This window comes from Bombina bombina, chromosome 1 (genome assembly GCF_027579735.1).
Source record: "Bombina bombina isolate aBomBom1 chromosome 1, aBomBom1.pri, whole genome shotgun sequence".
NCBI classification, from domain to species: domain Eukaryota; kingdom Metazoa; phylum Chordata; class Amphibia; order Anura; family Bombinatoridae; genus Bombina; species Bombina bombina.
In genome coordinates this window covers 355,735,763-355,758,236 of record NC_069499.1, presented here as the reverse complement: position 1 = coordinate 355,758,236, position 22,474 = coordinate 355,735,763, and the positions used below count along the sequence as shown (strand labels likewise).

The 22,474-nt window shown below is 39.6% G+C and overlaps 1 protein-coding gene across 3 annotated transcripts in view; it reads left to right on the top strand.

Annotated features, from left to right (window-relative positions):
• Positions 1 to 22,474, top strand: part of STK11IP (serine/threonine kinase 11 interacting protein) — a 338,389-nt gene that overhangs the window by 41,761 nt on the left and 274,154 nt on the right. For all 3 annotated transcript variants that reach the window (XM_053698220.1, XM_053698219.1, XM_053698221.1), the window contains exons 2-5: positions 11,953 to 12,017; positions 13,521 to 13,720; positions 15,292 to 15,366; positions 15,510 to 15,605. In XM_053698220.1, coding sequence (XP_053554195.1) covers positions 11,957 to 12,017; positions 13,521 to 13,720; positions 15,292 to 15,366; positions 15,510 to 15,605 — 432 coding nt within the window. In that variant the 5' untranslated portion in view covers positions 11,953 to 11,956. The remainder of the gene's footprint in view (positions 1 to 11,952; positions 12,018 to 13,520; positions 13,721 to 15,291; positions 15,367 to 15,509; positions 15,606 to 22,474) is intronic.

Below are 22,474 nucleotides of genomic sequence, written 5' to 3'. Positions count from 1 at the left end.
CCTATTTATATTCAGGTCATCTTCTCAGGCCTGCAATTTCTTAGGCTGATGTTGCGGCTGCATCAACTTTTTGGTTGGAGAATTTAGCGCAACAAGAATTGGATTCTGACACATCTAGCATTGTTAGTTTACTGCAACATGCTAATAATTTTATTTGTGATGCCATTTTTGATATTATCAAAACTGATGTTAGATCCATGTCTTTAACTATTTTAGCTAGAAGAGCTTTGTGGCTTAAATCTTGGAATGCTGATATGACATCTAAGTCTAGATTATTATCTCTTTCTTTACAAGGTAATAATTTATTTGGTTCTCAGTTGGATTCTATTTCAACTGTTACTGGAGGAAAGGGGGTTTTTCTGCCTCAGGATAAAAAGCCTAAGGGTAAATCTAAGGCTTCTAACCGTTTTCGTTCCTTTCGTCAAAATAAGGAACAAAGATCAAATCCTTCCTCCAAGGAATCTGTTTCCAAATGGAAGCCTTCCTCAAATTGGAATAAATCCAAGCCTTTTAAAAAACCAAAGTCAGCCCCTAAGTCCGCATGAAGGTGCGGCCCTCATTCCAGCTCAGCTGGTAAGGGACATATTAAGGTTTTTCAAGGATTTTTGTATAAATTCTGTCCAAAATCAATGGATTCAGAGCATTGTCTCTCAAGGGTATCGAATAGGATTCAGAGTAAGACCTCCTGTGAGAAGATTTTTTTTCTCTCACGTATCCCAGCAAATACAGTAAAAGCTCAGGCTTTCCTGAAGTGTGTTTCAGACCTGGAGTCTTCAGGGGTAATCATGCCGGTTCCTTTTCAGGAACAAGGTCTGGGGTTTTATTCAAATCTATTCATTGTCCCAAAGAAGGAAAATTCATTCAGACCAGTTCTGGATCTGAAAATTTTGAATCGTTATGTAAGAGTACCAACTTTCAAGATGGTGACTATAAGGACTATTCTGTTTTTTTGTTCAGCAAGGACATTATATGTCTACAATAGACTTGCAGGATGCATACCTTCATATTCCGATTCATCCAGAACATTATCAGTTCCTGAGATTCTCTTTTCTAGACAAGCATTACCAATTTGTTGCTCTTCCATTTGGCCTAGCAACAGCTCCAAGAATCTTTTCAAAGATTTAGGTGCCCTACTCTCTGTAATCAGAGAGCAGGGTATTGTGGTGTTTCCTTATTTGGACGATATCTTGGTACTAGCTCAGTCTTTATGTTCTGCAGAATCTCACACAAATCAACTAGTGTTGTTTCTTCAAAAACATGGTTGGAGGATCAATTTACCAAAAAGTTTCTTGATTCCTCAGATAAAGGTCACCTTTTTAGGTTTCCAGATAGATTCAGTGTCCATGTCTCTAACAGACAAGAGACATTTGAAATTGGTTGCAGCCTGTCGGCATCTTCAGTCTCAGTCATTCCCTTCAGTGGCTATGTGCATGGAAGTTTTAGGCCTCATGACTGCAACATCGGACGTGATTCCTTTTGCTTGTTTTCACATGAGACCTCTCCAGCTTTGTATGCTGAATCAATGGTGCAGGGATTATACAAAGATATTACAGTTAATATCCTTAAATCCCAATGTTCGACACTCTGACGTGGTGGTTAAATCACCAGCGTTTAGTTCAAGGGGCTTCCTTTGTTCGGCCAACCTGGACTGTGATCACTACAAACGCAAGTCTTTCAGGTTGGGGAGCTGTTTGGGGATCTCTGACAGCACAAGGGGTTTGGAAATCTCAAGAGGCGAGATTACCAATCAATATTTTAGAACTCTGTGCAATTCTCAGAGCTCTTCAGTTTTGGCCTCTGTTGAAGAGAGAACCGTTCATTTGCTTTCAGACAGACAATATCACAACTGTGGCATATGTCAATCATCAGGGTGGGACTCGCAGTCCCCAAGCAATGAGAGAAGTATCTTGGATACTCGGATACATCCAGGGGAGTGGTCTCTCCATCCAGATGTGTTTTCTCAGATTGTTCAGATGTGGGGTCTTCCAGAGATAGATCACATGGCCTCTCATCTAAACAAGAAACTTCCCAGATACCTGTCCAGGGATGTTCAGGCGGTGGATGCGCTGACACTTCCTTGTTGTTATCATCCTGCTTACATTTTCCCGCCTCTAGTTCTTCTTCCAAGTGTGATATCCAAAATCATCACAGAACAATTGTTTGTGTTGCTGGTGGCTCCAGCATGGCCACACAGGTTTTGGTATGCGGATCTTGTTCGGATGTCCGGTTGCCAACCTCGGCCACTTCCGTTAAGGCTGGACCTTCTATGTCTCAAGGTCCGTTTTTCCATCAGGATATCAAATCATTAAATTTGATGGTATGGAAATTGAACGCTTAGTACTAAGTCATAGAGGTTTCTCTGACTCGGTGATTAATACTATGTTACAAGCTCGTAAATCTGTCTCTAGAAAGATTTATTATCAAGTTTGGAAGACCTACATTTCCTGGTGTTCTTCTCATAAATTCTCTTGGCAGTCTTTTAGAATTCCTAGAATTCTTCAGTTTATTCAGGATGGTCTGGATAAGGGTTTGTCTGCAAGTTCCTTGAAGGGACAACTCTCTGCCCTTTCTGTTTTATTTCTGTTTTGTACAGGCTTTAGTTCGTATTAAGCCAGTCATAAAATCAATTTCTCCTCCTTGGAGTCTTAATTTGGTTTTGAAGGCGTTACAGGCCCCTCCGTGTGAGCCTATGCATTCTTTGGACATTATACTACTTTCTTGGAAAGTGTTGTTCCTTTTGGCCATCTCTTCTGCTAGAAGAGTTTCTGAGCTATTTGCTCTTTCTTGTGAATCTCCTTTTCTGATTTTTCATCAGGATAAGGCGGTTTTGCGGACTTCATTTAAATTTTTGCCTAAAGTTGTCAATTCTAACAACATTAGTAGAGAAATTGTTGTCCCTTCCTTGTGTCCTAATCCTAAGAATTCTTTGTATGTGGTAAGAGCTTTGAAATATTATGTTGAAGCTACTAAAAAATTCAGGAAGACTTCTAGTCTATTTGTTATATTTTCTGGTCCTAGGAAAGGTCAGAAGGCCTCTGCTATTTCCTGGCTTCTTGGTTAAAGCTTTTGATTCATCAAGCTTATTTGGAGTCGGGTCAGGCCCCGCCTCAGAGAATTACAGCTCATTCTACTAGATCAGTCTCCACTTTGTGGGCTTTTAAGAATGAAGCTTCAGTTGATCAGATTTGCAAAGCAGCAACTTGGTCTTCTTTGCATACATTTACTAAATTCTACCATTTTGATGTATTTGATTCTTCAGAAGCAGTTTTTGGTAGAAAAGTTCTTCAGGCAGCTGTTTCAGTTTGATTCTTCTGCTGATGTTTTAAGTTTTTCTTTTCATTATCAGAATAACTTATATTTTGGGTTGTGGATTATTTTTTCAGCGAGAAATGGCTGTTGTTTATTTTTATCCCTCCCTCTAGTGACTCTTGAATGGAGTTCCACATCTTGGGTATTGATATCCCATACATCACTAGCTCATGGACTCTTGCCAATTACATGAAAGAAAACATAATTTATGTAAGAATTTACCTGATAAATTAATTTCTTTCATATTGGCAGTCCATGAGGCCCACCCTTTTTATGGTGGTTATGATTTTTTTTTTGTATAAAGCACAATTATTTCCAAATTCCTTTGTTGATGCTTTTTACTCCTTTCTTTATCACACCACTTCTTGGCTATTCATTAAACTGAATTGTGGGTGTGGTGAGGGGTGTATTTCTTCTATAAGGTACGACTAGTCCACGGATTCATCCTTGTGGGATATTATCCTCCTGCTAACAGGAAGTGGCAAAGAGCACCACAGCAGAGCTGTCTATATAGCTCCTCCCTTAGCTCCACCCCCAATCATTCTCTTTGCCTACTCTAAGTACTAGGAAGGGTAAAGGGAAAGAGGTGATAAAATATTAGTTTTTAATTTCTTCAAGCAAGAGTTTTTTGGTTTAAATGGTACCGGTGATGATTTTAGCATTTGTCACTAATATCCAGTACAGTTCCCACAGAGGCTGAGGGGTACAAGAAACTTCAGTGTGAGGAACGTTTTCATGCTATATAGCAGTGAGGTATGTTCAGTCATCCCCATGAGGGTAAGGGTAAGCAGTAATCCTAAGAGCTATAGAAGGGCATTACTAAGCTTGCAATAAGGGGCTAATTAAAAAAATGGTTGACACTGAGTTTTTGAATGTTTGTGGTGCAAACGTTTTGTAACTGGGAGTGCTTTAACGTTTTGTGGGCAATAACGTTTTTTGGGCAATTTTATTGATGGTACACTTGGCTTATTTTTTGGGTCTCAGAACCCGCATGGCTAGTTTAAAACCGCTCTGGTGCGGTTCTTTGAGGCTTCGAGTGAGATGGGCGGGGCCTATTTTCGCGCCTCAGATGCGCCGTTGTTTTCACTCAGCAAGCTCCAACTCCTGAGGGCCCTTGTGGATGTTTTGGGCCATATCGAAGCTTTAACCCCATATTTACAATCCCTGAGGGCAGGTAGGCGCCACAGCAGGGCTATGGAGAGGTGCTGGTTTTTTTTTCCGGATTTAGGCCTTATTTCAATCCGGTTTGCACATTAAAGGGTTAAATGTTTTATTTTCTTGTGGGGCAAAGTTAACTACTTAAATTGAGTCTGCTATCAAAAATTTGGAAAATTGGGTGTATTTTAAAGCAGTTTTGCAGAACGTGTATGCTTTTTTTCCTCTTAAAGGTGCAGTACCGTTTTTTAAGATTGTTGTTTTTTCACTAAATAAAGTGTTTTTCAAGCTTGTTTGTAGTCATTACTAGCCTGTTCAACATGTCTGACATTGAGGAAAGTCATTGTTCAATATGTTTAGAAGCCATTGTGGAACCCCAACTTAGAATGTGTCCCTCATGCACTGAAAGGTCAATAAATTGCAAAGAACATATTTTAGCTACTAAAAGTATGTCGCAGGATGATTCTCAGTCAGAAGGGAATCAGGTTATGCCATCTAATTCTCTAAGTGTCAACCATTAACGCCCGCACAAGCGATGCCAAGTACTTCTAGTTCGTCTAATTCTTTCACCCTGCAAGATATGGCCGCAGTTATGAATGCTACCCTCACAAAGGTTTTATCTAAGCTGCCTGGGTTGCAGGGGAAGCGCAGTAGGTCTGGTGTGAGAACAAATGCTGAGCCCTCTGACGTTTTATTAGCCATATCTGATGTACCCTCACAATGTTCTGAGTTGGGGGTGAGGGATTTGCTGTCTGAGGGAGAGATTTCTGATTCAGGAAAGATGTTCCCTTAGACAGACTCAGATATGACGGCTTTTAAATTTAAACTAGAACACCTCCGCTTGTTGCTCAGGGAGGTTTTAGTGACTCTGGATGATTGTGACCCTATTGTAGTTCCAGAGAAATTGTGTAAAATGGACAGATTTCTAGAGGTTCCTGTCTACACTGATGTTTTTATGGTCCCTAAGAGGATTTCGGACATTGTTACTAAGGAGTGGGATATACCAGGTATTCCGTTTGCTCCCCCTCCTACTTTTAAGAAAATGTTTCCCATATCAGACACCATGCGGGACTTGTGGCAGATGGTCCCTAAGGTGGAGGGAGCTTTTTCTACCCTGGCTAAGCGTACAACTATACCTATTGAGGACAGTTGTGCTTTCAGAGATCCTATGGAAAAAAAATTAGAGGGTCTCCTTAAGAAAATATTTGTTAATCAGGGTTTTCTTCTCCAACCTATAGCGTGCATTGTTCCTGTAACTACTGCAGCTGCTTTTTGGTTTGAGGCTCTGGAGGAGGCTCTTCAGGTTGAGACCCCATTAGATGATATTCTGGATAGGCTCTCAAGCTAGCTAATTCTTTCATTGCAGATGCCGCTTTTCAACTGGTTAATTTGGCGACAAAGAATTCAGGTTTTGCCATTTTAGCGCGTAGAGCGTTATGGCTTAAGTCCTGGTCTGCTGATGTGTCATCAAAATCTAAGCTTTTAGCCATCCCTTTCAAAGGTAAGACCCTATTCGGGCCTGAACTGAAAGAGATCATTTCAGACATCACTGGAGGGAAAGGCCATGCCCTTCCTCAGGATAAGACAAATAAGATGAGGACCAAACAAAATCATTTTCGTTCCTTTCGAAACTTCAAAGGTGACCCCTCTACCTTTTCCCCTGCTGCAAAACCAGAGGGGAATTTTGCACAATCCAAGTCAGTCTGGAGACCTAACCAGACTTGGAACAAAGGTAAACAGGCCAAGAAGTCTGCTGCTGCCACCAAGACAGCATGAAGGGGTAGCCCCCGATCCGGGACCGGATCTAGTAGGGGGCAGCCTTTCTCTCTTTGCTCAGGCTTGGGCAAGAGACGTTCAGGATTCCTGGGCTTTAGAAATCGTAACCCAGGGGTATCTTCTAGATTTCAAAGATTCTCCTTCAAGGGGAGATTCCATCTTTCTCAATTGTCTGCAAACCAGACAAAAAGGGAGGCGTTTTTACGCTGTGTAGAGGACCTATATACCATGGGAGTGATCCGCCCAGTTCCGAAAGAAGAACAGGGGCAAGGGTTTTTCTCCAATCTGTTTGTGGTTCCCAAACAAGAGGGAACCTTCAGACCAATTTTAGATCTCAAGATCCTCAGATTACCATCTTTCAAGATGGAGACCATTCGGACTATTTTACCAATGATCCAGGAGGGTCAATATATGACCACTGTGGACTTAAAGGATGCGTATCTACACATTCCTATCCACAAAGATCATCACCAGTTCCTCAGGTTCGCCTTTCTGGACAAGCATTACCAGTTTGTGGCTCTTCCCTTCGGGTTGGCCACAGCTCCCAGAATTTTCACAAAGGTGCTAGGGTCCCTTCTGGCGGTTCTAAGGCCGCGGGGCATAGCAGTGGCGCCTTATCTGGACGATATCTTAATTCAGGCGTCGACTTACCAACTAGCCAAGTCTCACACGGACATCGTGTTGGCTTTCCTAAGATCTCACGGGTGTAAGGTGAATTTAAAAAATAGTTCACTTATCCCTCTCACAAGAGTTCCATTCCTGGGAACTCTGATAGATTCGGCGGACATGAAAATTTTTCTGACGGAGGTCAGGAAATCAAAGATTTTAACCACCTGCAGAGCTCTTCATTCCATTCCTCGGCCGTCAGTGGCTCAGTGTATGGAGGTAATCGGACTAATGGTAGTGGCAATGGACATAGTTCCGTTTGCTCGCTTGCATCTCAGACCACTGCAACTATGCATGCTCAAACAGTGGAATGGGGATTATGCAGATTTATCTCCTCAGATAAATCTGGATCAAGAGACCAGAGACTCTCTTCTTTGGTGGTTGTCTCAGGATAATCTGTCCCAGGGAATATGTTTCCGCAGGCCAGCGTGGGTCATAGTGACGACGGACGCCAGCCTATTGGGCTGGGGTGCAGTTTGGAATTCCCTTAAAGCACAGGGTTTGTGGACTCAGGAGGAGGCTCTCCTCCCGATAAATATTCTAGAACTGAGAGCGATATTCAACACGCTTTAGGCGTGGCCTCAGCTGGCTTCGGCCAGATTCATAAGATTCCAGTCGGACAATATCACGGCTGTAGCATATATCAAACATCAGGGGGGAACAAAGAGTTCTCTAGCGATGATAAAGGTTACCAAAATAATTCGATGGGCAGAGACTCACTCTTGCCATCTATCAGCAATCTATATCCCAGGAGTGGAAAACTGGGAAGACTTTTCATCCGGGGGAGTGGGAACTCCATCCGGAGGTGTTTGCACAATTGATTCAGCAATGGGGCACACCAGAATTGGATCTGATGGTGTCTCATCAGAACGCCAAACTTCCTTGTTACGGGTCCAGGTCAAGGGATCCTCAGGCAGTACTGATAGATGCTCTAGCAGTACCCTGGTCGTTCAACCTGGCTTATGTGTTTCCACCATTTCCTGTCCTTCCTCGTTTGATTGCCAGAATCAAACAGGAGAGAGCTTCAGTGATTTTGATGGCACCTGCGTGGCCACGCAGGACTTGGTATGCAGACCTGGTGGACATGTCATCTCTTCCACCATGGACTCTGCCATTGAGGCAGGACCTTCTGATTCAAGGTCCATTCCAGCATCCAAATCTAGTTTCTCTGTGGCTGACTGCTTGGAGATTGAACGCTTGATTTTATCCAAGCAGCGTTTCTCTGAGTCGGTCATAGATACCTTGAGTCAGGCTCGAAAGCCTGTCACTAGGAAAATTTATCATAAGATATGGCGTAGATATCTTTATTGGTGCGAATCCAAAGGCTACTCATGGAGTAAGATCAGGATTCCTAGGATTTTGTCCTTTCTCCAAGAAGGATTGGAGAAGGGGCTATCAGCTAGTTCCTTAAAGGGACAGATTTCTGCTTTATCAATTCTACTGCACAAGCGTCTGGCAGATGTTCCAGACGTTCAGTCGTTCTGTCAGGCTTTAGTTAGAATCAAGCCTGTGTTTAAACCTGTTGCTCCGCCATGGAGTTTGAATTTAGTTCTTAAAGTTCTTCAAGGGGTCAAGGGGTTCCGTTTGAACATATTCATTCCATAGATATTAAGCTTCTATCTTGGAAAGTTCTGTTTTTAGTGGCTATCTCTTCAGTTTCTGAACTATCTGCATTGCAATGCGACTCGCCTTATCTTGTTTTCCATGCTGATAAGGTGGTTTTGCGTACCAAACCTGGATTCCTTCCTAAGGTTGTTACTAATAGGAATATCAATCAGGAAATTGTTGTTCCTTCTCTGTGTCCTAATCCTTCCTCTAAGAAGGAGCGTCTGTTGCACAACTTGGACGTGGTTCGTGCTTTGAAGTTTTACTTGCAAGCAACCAAGGATTTCCGTCAAACATCTTCTTTGTTTGTTGTCTATTCTGGAAAATGTAGAGGTCATAAAGCTACGGCTACCTCTCTTTCTTTTTGGCTGAAAAGCATCATCCGTTTGGCATACGAGACTGCTGGACAGCAGCCTCCTGAAAGGATTACAGCTCACTCTACTAGAGTGGTGGCTTCCGCATGGGCTTTTAAAAATTATGCTTCTGTTGAACAGATTTGTAAGGCTGCGACTTGGTCTTCGCTTCATACCTTTTCCAAATTTTACAAATTTTATACCTTTGCTTCTTCGGAGGCTATTTTTGGGAGAAAAGTTCTTCAAGCAGTGGTGCCTTCTGTTTAACCATCTGTCTTGTCCCTCCTGTTCATCCGTGTCCTGTAGCTTTGGTATTGTATCCCACAAGTAAAGGATGAATCTGTGGACTCGAGGTACCTTATAGAAGAAAAGTAAATTTATGCTTACCTGATAAATTAATTTCTTTTATGGTACGACGAGTCCACGGCCCGCCCTGTCATTTTAAGACCGATTATATTTTTTTATTTTAAACTTCAGTCACCTCTGCACTTTTTAGTTTCTCCTTTTTCTTCCTGTACCTTCGGTCGAATGACTGGGGGGTGGAGCTAAGGGAGGAGCTATATAGACAGCTCTGCTGTGGTGCTCTTTGCCACTTCCTGTTAGCAGGAGGATAATATCCCACAAGTAAAAGATGAATCCGTGGACTCATCGTACCATAGAAGAAATTCATTTATCAGGTAAGCATAAATTTACTTTTTTATAGGCATTTTGAGGTTTGGTAAACTTTGCCCCTCCTGGTAGGATTGTATATCCCATACGTCACTAGCTCATGGACTCTTGCCAATATGAAAGAAATGAATTTATCAGGTAAATTCTTACATAAATTATGTTTATTCCCATTAAAATGGTCTGCATCTGCAAGAAGAGCAGACCTTATGTTATCTGTCTGTGTACACAAAGGCTCATGTTTAAAGGGATACTAAAGTCAAAATTAAATTTCCATAATTCGGATAGAAGTAGGAAAGTTGTGTAGATTTGCATGCTCTAGTATCAAATTTGCTTTGCTCTCCTGTTATCCTTTGTTGGTAGAGTAGGCTCAGAAGCATCAGTGCACCACTGGGAGCTAGCTGAACACATCTGGTGAGCCAATGACAAGATATATATAGTTGGCGATTTGAGTGTGTAGTCACAAATCGCCAGCTAGCTCACATTGCTGCTCCTGAGCCTTGTTGAGTATGCTCTGTAATGAAGGTAGATTTTTAATCTATTTATTTCTGTTCAACCTGTATAAGAAGTCATTGTGAACATGTTGTTTCCTTTTAAACTCTTGCATACCCAATTACATTCCAGCCAAGTAAGGGTTACAGCTGCCGCTGTGACGTTATGGGCATTCAAAGTGTGTAAAAACTGATTTAAGAATGTTGTTCAGAAATTATTTGACCCCTATTAAGTGACTAGTGTTGGTCACTGTAGCAGTTAAAACCATGATTACTCATGTTTATGTTTTCTAGGTAACCAAGGAGTTAAAACATTGTTCTGTGCATGATATCTTTCTGTGTATATAAATGAATTACACATATGTGGCTGCCCAAAAATGTTTGCCTTTTAACTTTGTTTTGTCTGTTTTTTTGTTGTTTGTTTTTGAACCAATTTGTCAAGTTGGTGTATATATACAATATTTTTTTTATAGAGCAAGGTTTATCAAGCACAAGCAGAATTCTCAAGTTAATGCTCCTATGGGTTCTCCTCAGTTCGTCTTTAGAGAAGTGCATCTGGCGCTCAAATTTATCAAAAATTGTTTTTTATTTTTGCGCTTCTCCATGGGCGAGCTAAGGAGATATCAAGATAAATTTCTCCAGTCAGAATAGTATCTGCGCCTTATTTATCAATGTAAATAAGCAACTATTCTTCATGTAAGTGGTATATGAACCAATAGCAATATTTATACTGCCCCACTAGTAGCGTTAACATCCCTTTTAAAAAAACTGCCATGGAAGAAAATAGATCTGTTCTCATTATTTTACAGGATTTTTTATATTTTATTTTTGTGCCCCAATAGATATATATATATATATTTTTTGTGCTCCAATATACATTATTATTGCACATTGTTTTATTTATTTATTTATATATATATATATATATATATATATATATATATATATATATATATATTGTGCCTGTTGAGCCTTTTTTATTTTTTCTAACATTGCTTCTACAACTGGTAGAGAATAGATTTCTACAGCTGTTCTCCACAGTAGTTCTGGAGAACTTTAATGCACATATTTTAGGTGCATTTTTAATTTATAAATAGGGGCATTTATTTGTGTGCGCATTTTTAGACTCAAATATAGGATAATAACAATGATAAATATTCTCCATTGTCCATAGTATATAGCAATTGGACAGGAAAGAGACCCCAAACATCACATGGGGTCAAGAAATTTAAATCAAACTTAGGAGCCAGCTACATGTTTTAACAACCATACAATGGTACAGTGGAGTAGATATATCTAAAGTATTAAGAGCTAGATATGGGTCTGGTATTTTGAACAAATTTATTAAACCCGAAATTAAAATGTTTAACGGTAATATGTGAAGTAGGCTGCTGTTTTTAACTTGTGAGAAGCAGCATTGCCCTCCAGTCTACGCATAATTCTCTGGGGCTTCAGTACCCAAATCTACCTCTCTGCACCAGACCATTGTATTCTTTGTTTGTGCCTCTTGCTGTATGTCCAGTATCTTCTTCTGGACATCTGATCAGTTGAGCTTCTCTTCCCCTGCTTTTCTTCTTGTTTTATTACTGCAATTCTATTCTCTCTGCTCTGCCAAGCTAGTTATTGTCTGTCCTACTTATTGAACCTGAAATTAAAATGCTTGACAATTTGTGAAGTGGTCTGTTTTTGACTATTTAGGAAACAACATTGCCCTGCTTCTTTTTCAACTTTGAATTGAAAGCTATTTGATTCTAGACATGTATTGTCATAAAACGGTGTTATGGTAAAGATTAGATTAAAGCGTCTTGGTCTCAGGTCTTGTTTCTAAGAGCAAAAGGCTAAGTCTGTCAATGTTTAACTTTAATATTGATGGAATTTAAACAAATCATCTGTTTGCTGTTTCATAACTGTTGTTTGTTAACTGGTTGTAGGTAAATGCCGACTGAAGCTCCAGACTCACTGGTTCAGGCATTATCTCAGCTTTTACGGGACCATGGTATGTACCCAACTTAACTTTTATGCATGCTCTGAAAATAAATATTTGGATGTATAGATTTCATGCAATTGTGTAACAGGAAGAAGTTTAAAGACCTGCTCATCTTTCTCACCCAATAACTGTGTTTGTGATATATATTTAAGGGACATTAAAGACTGAAATTATAATATAAAATGATAAATGATAAAAAAGCACTGCAATATACTTTCATTATATATTTTGTCCCCTTTTCTTGTAATTCCATTTTGAAATTCTGAGCTTTTCAGTTCCTGTTAAAAATGGAAGTGCAGAATACTATTACAGGTGGCCCTCGGTTTACAACGGTTCAATTTGCACCGTTTCAGAATAACAACCTTTTTTTCAGTCATGTGACTGTTGTTGCAAAGCATTGAGAAGCAGTGCATTAATTAAAATAGCCAGTAGGTGGAGCTATCTGCTTGTTTTGCAGCAAAGATATGCAAGCCAAGCACACAAGCAGGCTGAAATTAATCAGTGTAGCTAGCTAGACCTGAGCTATCGAGCAGCTTTCAAAGGAACAAGATCTTCCTGTCTATAAATCCGTCCAGATTGGAATGCATAGAAAGAACTGTTTGCAAAAAAATGCAAGTAAAGTCTGTGTTGTGTGATTTTTTTTTTATTAAGTTTATAATGCTGTTTTAGCAAATGTTTTTGTTCATTTAACTTAGTTTAATTATATATTATGTGTCTAAAGTATTCATTTCAAAGCTTTAAAAATAATGTATTAGGTGTTACTTATGACAATTTTGAGAGGGGCCTGGAACCTAACTCCCTCACTTACCATTGACTTACATTATAAACTGGGTTTCAATTTACAACGGTTTCGATTTACAACCATTCCTTCTGGAACCTAACCCCGGCGTAAACTGAGGGCTACCTGTATATTCCACACAGTCATTGGCGGCACACTCTAGTGACCTATTTATAACTGTCCCTAATTGGCCACAACAGAGAAGGTAACCTAAGTGACAACATGGCAGCTTCCATTGTTTTATAGACCCTAAAACTTTACACTTATTTTGTCAATATTTAATCACCTAATTAAACTTTAAAAAAAATACATATATATGTTATTCTCAGACTAATCTTTTATTTGAATGCATCGTTCTATCTAGCATTTATTTAGTGTTTGATGTCACTTTAATAAAGCATTCTTGTAGGCACTGCTTCCTAACATAAGAAATAAAAAAACATTTTTCTAACATGAAACTGACAAAGCTCCTGTGTTGTGTTTAAAAAAAATAAATAAAAAAAAAGTTAGTATTATGAGTTACATAACACAAGGAATAAGCTCACAACCGGGGAACAAGCATTACAGCTATTCTGTCACCACCCCAAGAGAGGACAGTTTGGTGCTGACAAATTACATATCAGTCTTGCACACAGGTCTACATCTGGTTGCCAACATCACCTTTTATTTATTATAGAATTGCATGTATATAGCTATCTCCTACTGTCTATGCTGATTGCTGTTTTATTTTTCAGGAGATGCAGTGCTGGACGGTACCCGTGTCCTGTCACTATTCACCCCATGCCTGCAGGTTGTCACACGCCTGTTTGAACAACTGTTTCCTCGTGGGCCAGGAATTGGGTTCCAGGCGCTGCCAGCTTACCCTGCAGATAATGTTTCAATTCTACGAGCACAGTTCCTTCTCGATATGTTGCAAAAAACACCTACACTTAAGGTACATTTATAATTAAACTAAAGTTATGCGACATGGATAGTTCTCTTCTCCTTAATATTATTATTATTTTTTTTTTTTTAATAGAAACCAATATCCAATATGACGTTTCAATAGACAAATTAAAGCATATGTTACAATTTCAAAATAACGCATACACTTTTTTTTTTTTTTTTTCTTTGTTTCTTCACAACACACTCTTCCCACTTCTGTATATACGTATTGGTACATCTAGACTTCATAAAATAATACTCTTCTAATTGTAACAAATGATTACTTTCCTGCATCCACTGTGCCAATGGTGGAATAGAGGTATTTTTCCAGTTTCTTGCTGTAAGAATTTTTAAACTATTACTTACTATATTAAATAGCTTTTTCTGAGCTGTGGTGATTTTTTCTGTATTTTATTAAACAGCCGCAGACAAGGATCTAAGGGGATAGGACATCCCATTAGTTTGGTCATTTCTTTTGAGACTTTGGACCAAATTAGTAGAATTTTTGGGCACTATATATGGGTCAAGTCCTATTGGTCCATTACATCTGCAGCACTGTTCCGTTGATAGTTTATACTTTTTTTTTTTTTTTTTTTTAACTCCTGGCAGGCGTTAAATACCATCTTTGTAAATATTTTAAGATTTAGTTCTTGGAATCTTTAGATAAAGGTTTGTTAACAGCTTTAAATATTTGTGATGCATCAATAAATGAATCACAAAAGAAAACAAAAATTAGTTTTGTGTCCCTTTAACATAGATATTGTCAGACTGTTCTTGTAGAAAGGACCTTTGGTTATAGTAGTTTATCGCTGAATATTATTTTTTTATAGGCAAGGTACAGAAGTTTTAACCCCTTAATGACCAGCCACTTACCCTGTACGTCACTGGTCTTTTAATGGGGCTTGATTTTATGATAACCTACAGGATGGAGGGAGGTCATAATAGCACAGTCTTGCCGCTGGCCGCGAGACCCACGCTATTATAAGTAGACAAATACTTAACGACCAGCGACGTACAAGGGTAAATTACATATTATGGGGTTTAATTACACAAGGTTGCCCTTCATGCTTCTTATATTTTTTAGTTAAAGGGGCAGTAAACCTTGAAAATAATGTTATAGAATTGTATAACATTAGCTTAGCGCCAGCTTTGTAAAGCAAAGGGTTAGATAGATATTTTACAACGAATACAGAACGCTGCTCCTGGCTCTACTGAGCGGTCTGTTTTCTTCTCCTAAGCGCATCGCCGCACACAGTCTAATCACATCCGGCCCGATTGGGATATTAAACTCAATGTTACCAGACTTGAGCGGGAGTGAGCTACATTGAGTTTAATAGCGTGATCAAGCGCCTCTGTGACTAGACAGCGTGCCCGCGATGCGCTTAGGAGAAGAAAACAGACCCTCTCAGTAGAGCCAGGAGCGACATTCTGTTTTGGTTGTAAAATATCTATCTAACCCTTTGCTTTACAAAGCTGGCGCTAAGCTAATGTTAATTAATTCTGCACTATGTGCAGAATTATATAACAATATTTGCTAGGTTTACTGCCCCTTTAAGATATTTTTTTTTTGTCTCTCTCCAGCTAATTCACCCACCTGAATGTCCTCGCCAGTTTGATGTAAATATTTTCCCATTTAAGTCATTACGACGTCTTGAGGTAAGATTAATTTTGATACTTGATTTATTGATCTTTTAGAGAAAAGTACATGAATTTTCTTTGTGCTCTTTGCAATTAATATATGTGCTCACTTGTCAATCCCTTCTTTGTTTTTTTTTTTCTCTTTGTTTTCTTCCTTGCAGTTGCGCTCTCTCCCTCCACACTGCCTCCGTGGATTGCGGTCAGTTTATTCACAGCTAGAAATTTTAACTTGCTCCAAATGCATAACCAGCTTAGAGGTGAGCGGAAGGGTAACAGCTATATTATGGGTGATGGGAGTCATTCATGAGCTTTGTTAGCAGGACACATTACAAATATTCTGCATCTCTTGAGGCTTGTACATATATTATTATGTACATTTTTTAGGTTATTAGCAGCATTTTTTATATTTAAATATCAAGTAATCTTCCTGCTTTCTCAAACCTCTTTCGATGGGTAGTCCAGCATTTTTAGATCAGTATCTGTGCATATTCTTGTTTATAGCAGAGTCTATTACATGCAGTTATATGAAAATGTGATGCACAGCGTAAATCGTAATTTATGTACACTAGATGTACAAAAAACACATATAAACTCCTGGCTAAACATAGGCATTCCATGGGCGTGTATGTTCCCTGTATCGTGTAAGAGCCATCAGCCAATCACAAAATGTGTGTGTGTGTGTGTATATGTATACTGTATATATATGTGTGTGTATGTGTATGTGTATATATATATATATATATATATATATATATATATATATATATATATATATATATATATGTGTGTGTGTGTGTATATGTATACTGTATATATATGTGTGTGTATGTGTATATATATATGTGTGTGTGTGTATGTGTATATATATATATATATGTATATATACACATACATACACATATATATATATATATATATATATATATATATATATATATATAGCAAACACTTGCACAGGCTCAGCAGGAGCTTGTGCCTAAAATTGTACATATAAAATGAGTGTGTTTATTTTGATAATGGATGTAATTTTTTTAAATTGTATGCTCTATCTGGATCATAAAATTTTTATTTCTTTGCAATGGCATGGAGAGTCCACAAATCCATTCTAATTACTTGTGGGAATTCAACTCCTGACCACCAGGAGGAGGCAAAGAACACCCCAGCAGAGCTGTTAAGTACCACTTCCCATTAACCCCCATTCATTCTTTGTGATACTTTAAGGGCAGCAGTACACAGGGCTGAGGTATAGCAGTGCCTTTTTTTTTAAGATTGATTTTAAGATTTTCTCCTGTGACTGTTTTTAAAAGGGGAACCAATTTAAAACAGAGTATATTTTAATAAAAAAAATGCTATATGCTTATTTGATAAATGTTTATATTGCTTGGAGGCTTAGATTATTCCTCCTATGCAGTTTTGCTCCACATGTTTAAACAAGACTTTATTGTCTAGAGATAAAGACACAATCTCAGAGCCATCTGTCTCTCAGGATAATGTTGTCTGGACCATGCCTCAGATTTTCCCTTGAACGTCCCAAGCTTTAGCAGTTTCACAAGCAGTGCCCTGTGGTTCCTTTTAATCAGCTCTTGGGGGCGTAAACTTGCCGGGTGATTTTGCTGCACAACTGAATTCTGCAGTCTCTGCAGCTTTGAGTGCCTTACCTATTGCAGGTAAGAGAGAGAGAGAGAGGAAATCCAAACACATATTTATACCTAAGAGTTCTGACTCCGCCAATGCTGCGTTAGTCAGTCTGTCTCTGTTATCAGAGGATTCCTCAATGGCTTCTAAGGCTGAGATCTCGGATTCTGAATCTGCAGTTGCCAGTACAGCGGACTCAGAGGAGGTTAATTTTAGATTTCAGCTTGAACACCTCTGTTTACTTTTGAAAGAGGTTCTAGCTACCCTGGAGGACTCCGAAACTACAGTCGCTGAGACTCCTAAAAGGAGCTGGACTGACCTTACTTGGCGGGATCAGACAGATATACTTAAGGAAAGTTTTCCTTTGTGAAAAGCACACTTGTCTAAAAGAGGCTGCTTCCGGGTGGTAAATCGCCATAGAACTAGCTAATGAGCTGTTGTTCGTTCCTGGTAGCCTGGTAGAGCGCTTCTCTCTTTGTATGCAAATTAATATGACCCTGGGGAAGTCTCCCTATGGGTGATGGGGGAAACCAGACGTGGACTCCTTGCCCAGTGTGCTTAGAGGAATGTGGCTGCACCTCACTGACAAGGCCCATAGGAGGCCAAAACGATCGTCTGGGGTTGTCATGTTCCTTGTTCAGAGGAGAATTGCCTGGTATTTCGGGGCTGGACTAACCTTACTTGGCGGGATCAGACTGATATACTTAAGGAAAGTTTTCCTTTGTGAAAAGCACACTGGTCTAAAAGAGGCTGCTTCCAGGTGGTAAATCCCCATAGAACTAGCTAATGAGCTGTTGTTTGTTCCTGGTAGAGAGCTTCTCTCTTTGTATGCAAATTAAAAGTGTTAATAACCTACATCTGTGGAAGTATTTCCAATTCCAGATTGAATGTCTGACATTCTAGTGCAGGAATGGTATAAGCCGGGGGTTCCTTTTTCCCTGTCTCTGGTTTTTTTTCAGAAGATGTTTCCTGTTGCTGACTCTGTGCTGGATCTTTTGCGCACTGTTCCTAAAGTATTGGGCGCCATATCCACTTTAGCCAAGAGAACCACTATTCCTCTTGAGGATAGTTCCTCCTTTAAGGACCCAATGTTCCTTCACCAGGGTTTACAATGGCAACCGGTTGCTAGTTTTGCAACGTTTGTGCGTGCGGCCTCTTATTGATTTGACTCCTTGTCTGAGTTGATTTTGGAGGAGACTACTTTAGAGGAGATTCAGGATAGGATCAAGGCTTTGAAGCTGGCTAATACATTTATTTGTGATGCCAGCATGCAAGTAGTTTGTTTGGGGCAAAGATACCTAGCTTTGCCGTACTTTCTCGCAGAGCCCTGTGGCTAAAGGCTTGGTCTGCTGGTGTGACTTCTAAGTCTTAACTCCTGTCTTTGCCTTTTAAGGGCAAGACTTTATTTGCTCCTGGTCTGGCAGAAATCTTCTCCATGGTTACTGGCTGAAAGGGAACCTTCTTGCAACAGGGCAAGAAGGATAGACCCAAGGGTCACCCAAATTCTAATTTTCGTTTCTTTCACAACTTCAAAGGACAGAAATCCTCCTCATCCTCTAAACCTTAGCAAGCCAAGACCTCATGGAGAGCTAACCAGCCTTGGAACAAGGGAAAGCAATCTAAGAAGCCTTCCGCTGAGTCTAAATCAGTATGAAGGGTCCGCCCCAATCCAGTCTCGGTTCACGTAGGGGGCAGGATTTTCTTCTTTCAACAGGCTTGGATTTGTGATATCCCAGATACTTGGGCAGTGGAAGTAGTCTTCCAGGGATACAGAATAGGATTCAAATCTTGTCCTCCCAGAGGCAGATTTCTCCTATCAAGATTATCATAAACAAGTTAGAGAGACTCTTTCTTAACCTGTGTAAAGGATCTCGCTTCTCTAGGAGTGATCCAGTTCTTCTGGCGGAACAGGGTCAAGGATTTTATTTTAACCTATTTGTGGTTCCCAAGAAAGAGGGAACTTTTCGACCCATTTTCCGTACCAGGACAATATCTTAGTTCAGACACCATCTTTTAATTTAGCAAGATTTCATGTGGATTCTCTGTTGTCCACTCTTTGTTCCCACGGGTGGATGGTAAATCTGGAGAAGACTTCCCTGGTACCAAATACCAGGGTATGTTTTTTGGGAGACGGTCATAAACTTGATCAAAAGAGTGAACAAATGTGAGGGCTGGCAAAACAAGGTAAAAACAAATAACCTTTATTGAACCATTAAAAATGCTTAGGCAGTACAGGGCACACAAACTCCCTGACTAGTTTCGTGCTCCATTGAGCACTTAATCATAGGGTGAGTTTGCATTAGTGTTCATAGCCTATTTAAAGGCACAGAACACCTGAAAGAAATTGTGCATTAAAAACAAAAACAATGATAAAACAATGACAACATACCTAATTGCAAACACTATGGGTGTGGAAATGAAAAAAAGAAAAGTACTTCATCTATATTTACTTAGACTGAATTAGAGATATGCTTCATATTGAAGCTATTTATAATACCTATATTGGGACAAAAGGATGAATAGCAAAAATTGAATAACATTGTCAATATGAATACCACTTAAAGGACAAAAAATTCCAATAAGAGGTACCCATACTAACCAACCAAGACAGAAACAAAGTTTAAAGCTAAAACCAAAAAACTAGAAAATGCCCATAAAGGGGATAAATACAAGAAAACCCCTTCTAGGGGATAAGTGAAATAACATGTCAAATAGATAAACCTAAATGCCCATATAGGGGATAGACAATTATAATAACCCATAAAGGGGATAGACATAGTGTTTGGCATCATAATGTGGGAATAAAGAAATAAATTCAACTAACCAAATTCACATTTCATTTCTCAACAAAATAACTCATGTCCCATTCTCTGTTTAGACCCAGGGGGGTTATAGTTCTTAATTTGTATATCCAATACAATTCTTGCTTAAGCAACAAACTACCCCTATCACCCCCTCTGGGTGGAAACATAACACGGTCTATAACCTGAACCTTCATATCAAAAATGTTAGTCATATGTACCAAATTGAAATGTCTGGCTATCGCTGATTCTTTAACATATTCTTTAGTGTCCCTAACATGTTCTCTAATTCTTGACCTAAGTTCCCTACTTGTTTGACCTGTGTATTGCAGGTTGCAAAGTTTGCACTCTAGGAGATAGACCACAAAAGTTGTTCTACAGTTAGCGTAGAATTTGTGTTTGAATTCTTCTCCTGTCTTGCTGCTCCTGAAACCATCACCCACATGTACAAAACCACAAGTTATGCATGAACCATGGCCACATTTATAAGTTCCTCTTCTCCTGATCCAATTGCTCCTATCTGGGTTATTGGAACGGATTAAACTTGGGGACAATTTAGATGCTAATGTAGGCGCTCTTCTCGGTACAAATTTTAATGAACCAATTATGGGTCTTAAAACATCATCATTTTCTAACAAATGAAGATTTCTCTTTAGTATGGAACAAACCTGATAGTATTCTTTAGAGTACTCGGTTGAGAATACTACAGTATCAGGTTTTATGATGTTTTGTTTCCTCGTCCCTCTCATTAGTTCTTGCTGTGATTTTTGTCTCACCTCATTGAGAACCTCATTCAAGAGGTTTTCGGCATAACCCCTTGCTTTAAGGCGCTCAATGAGGGTTTTAGCTTGTGCATCAAAATGACTATCTGAGTTTGTGTTTCTTCGAAGTCTCATAAGTTGACCCCTGGGAATTGACCGTACCAAGTGTGGTGGATGACATGATTCAGCATGTAGAATGGTATTCCCAGCTGTTAACTTACGATAAGTATCACTGATCACTAAACCTGTTTCAAAGTCACCATATAGAGTAAGATCCAAAAAATTCACCACATTCTCGTACAAATCTCCCACAAATTTTAAGTTAAACTCATTTAAACACAGGTAACCTAGGAAATCCTCATACACAAAAGGTTCCTTGACTATGAAAATCAAATTGTCAATGAAACGCATGTAGAAAACTATGTTTTCTTTAAATGGATTACTCTCAGTGTATAAGTAAAGATCCTCCCATAATCCCACATACAGGTTCGCGAATGAGGGGGCAAATTTAGCCCCCATGGCAGTTCCGCAAACCTGTATGTGGAATTCTCCATTGAACATAAAAAAATTATGTTTCAATAGAAACTCAATTACTTCACATAGTATAAGTCTTACATCCTCCGTAAATCTGGTGTGCTTGTCAAAAAAGTACCTGATTGCTCGTATCCCTGTATGGTGGGGTATGCTTGAGTAAAGTGCAGTGGCGTCCACCACTACCCACTTATACTCCTTTTCCCACTTAAGATTCTTAAGCATCTGTAAAAGATGTGTCGAATCTCTCAAGTAACTCTTGAGACCCCTCACCAGGGGCTGCAAAATAGAATCAATCCACTCTGAGGTGGGTTCAAGCAATGACCCAATCCCCGAGACAATAGGTCGCCCCGGGGGTTGGGTCAGACTTTTGTGCGTTTTGGGTAAGTAATGGAAAATCGGAATCCGTGGATTCTCAGGGATCAAAGCCTCCAGCTGTTCCCTGGTGAGGAGTCCAACAGAAACAATCTGTTCTAACAATCTAACCAACTTGGTTTTAAATACAAATGTAGGATTAGAATCCAATTTTCTATAGGTGGAGTGGTCATTCAATTGTCTGCTACTTTCTTGCAAATAGTCACTCTTGTTAAGAATGACTACATTGCCACCTTTATCCGAATTCCGGATAACCAAATTTGTATTATTCTCCAATAAGGCCAAGGCAGCTTTTTCTTTCCTAGTTAAATTGGTTCTAACCATCTTCTTTTGTTGTTTCATAGTGTCCTCTAAGGCCAAAATTTCCCTCTCTACCCTCTTCTGATAAAGATTCAACGCTGGACCCCTAAACTGGACTGGATAAAATTTTGAAGATTGTTTTACAGGAACAGGAATATCACAATTTTCAGGGCCATATTCACCTTCCATGTCCCTAAGTCCCTCTAACATGATATTATCTACAAAACTCAATGCCTGATCTACCTCTGTGTACAAACAGTGTGCATTGTCACTCAACTCAACATGTGAGGTATTTTTTTTTTTTTTTTTTTCTGTTGGCATTTGCGGTCACACCGGCCGCCTAACTGGCAGCTTGCACCCCTGCAGCCTAAACATTTGGTATGCTCTGTTCTCCCCCGGACTCGGCAGCCACTTCCGCATCTGTAGCGGCTTGGGATTTTGGAGGTCATAAACTTGATCTCCATGAAGATTTTCTCGATGGAGGTCAGAAGATCCAAATTTCTGTCTACTTGTCTTTCACTTCAGTCCTCTGTTCGTCCATCAGTGGCTCTGTGTATGGAAGTAATTGATCTAATGGTGGCTTCCATGGACATTATTCCTTTTGCTTGTTTCCATCTGAGACCTCTACAGTTATGCACGCTCAGACAATGGAACGGAGACCACTCTGACCTTTCTCAGAGGATAGTTCTCGACACCCAGACGAGAGACTCTATCCTGGTGGAT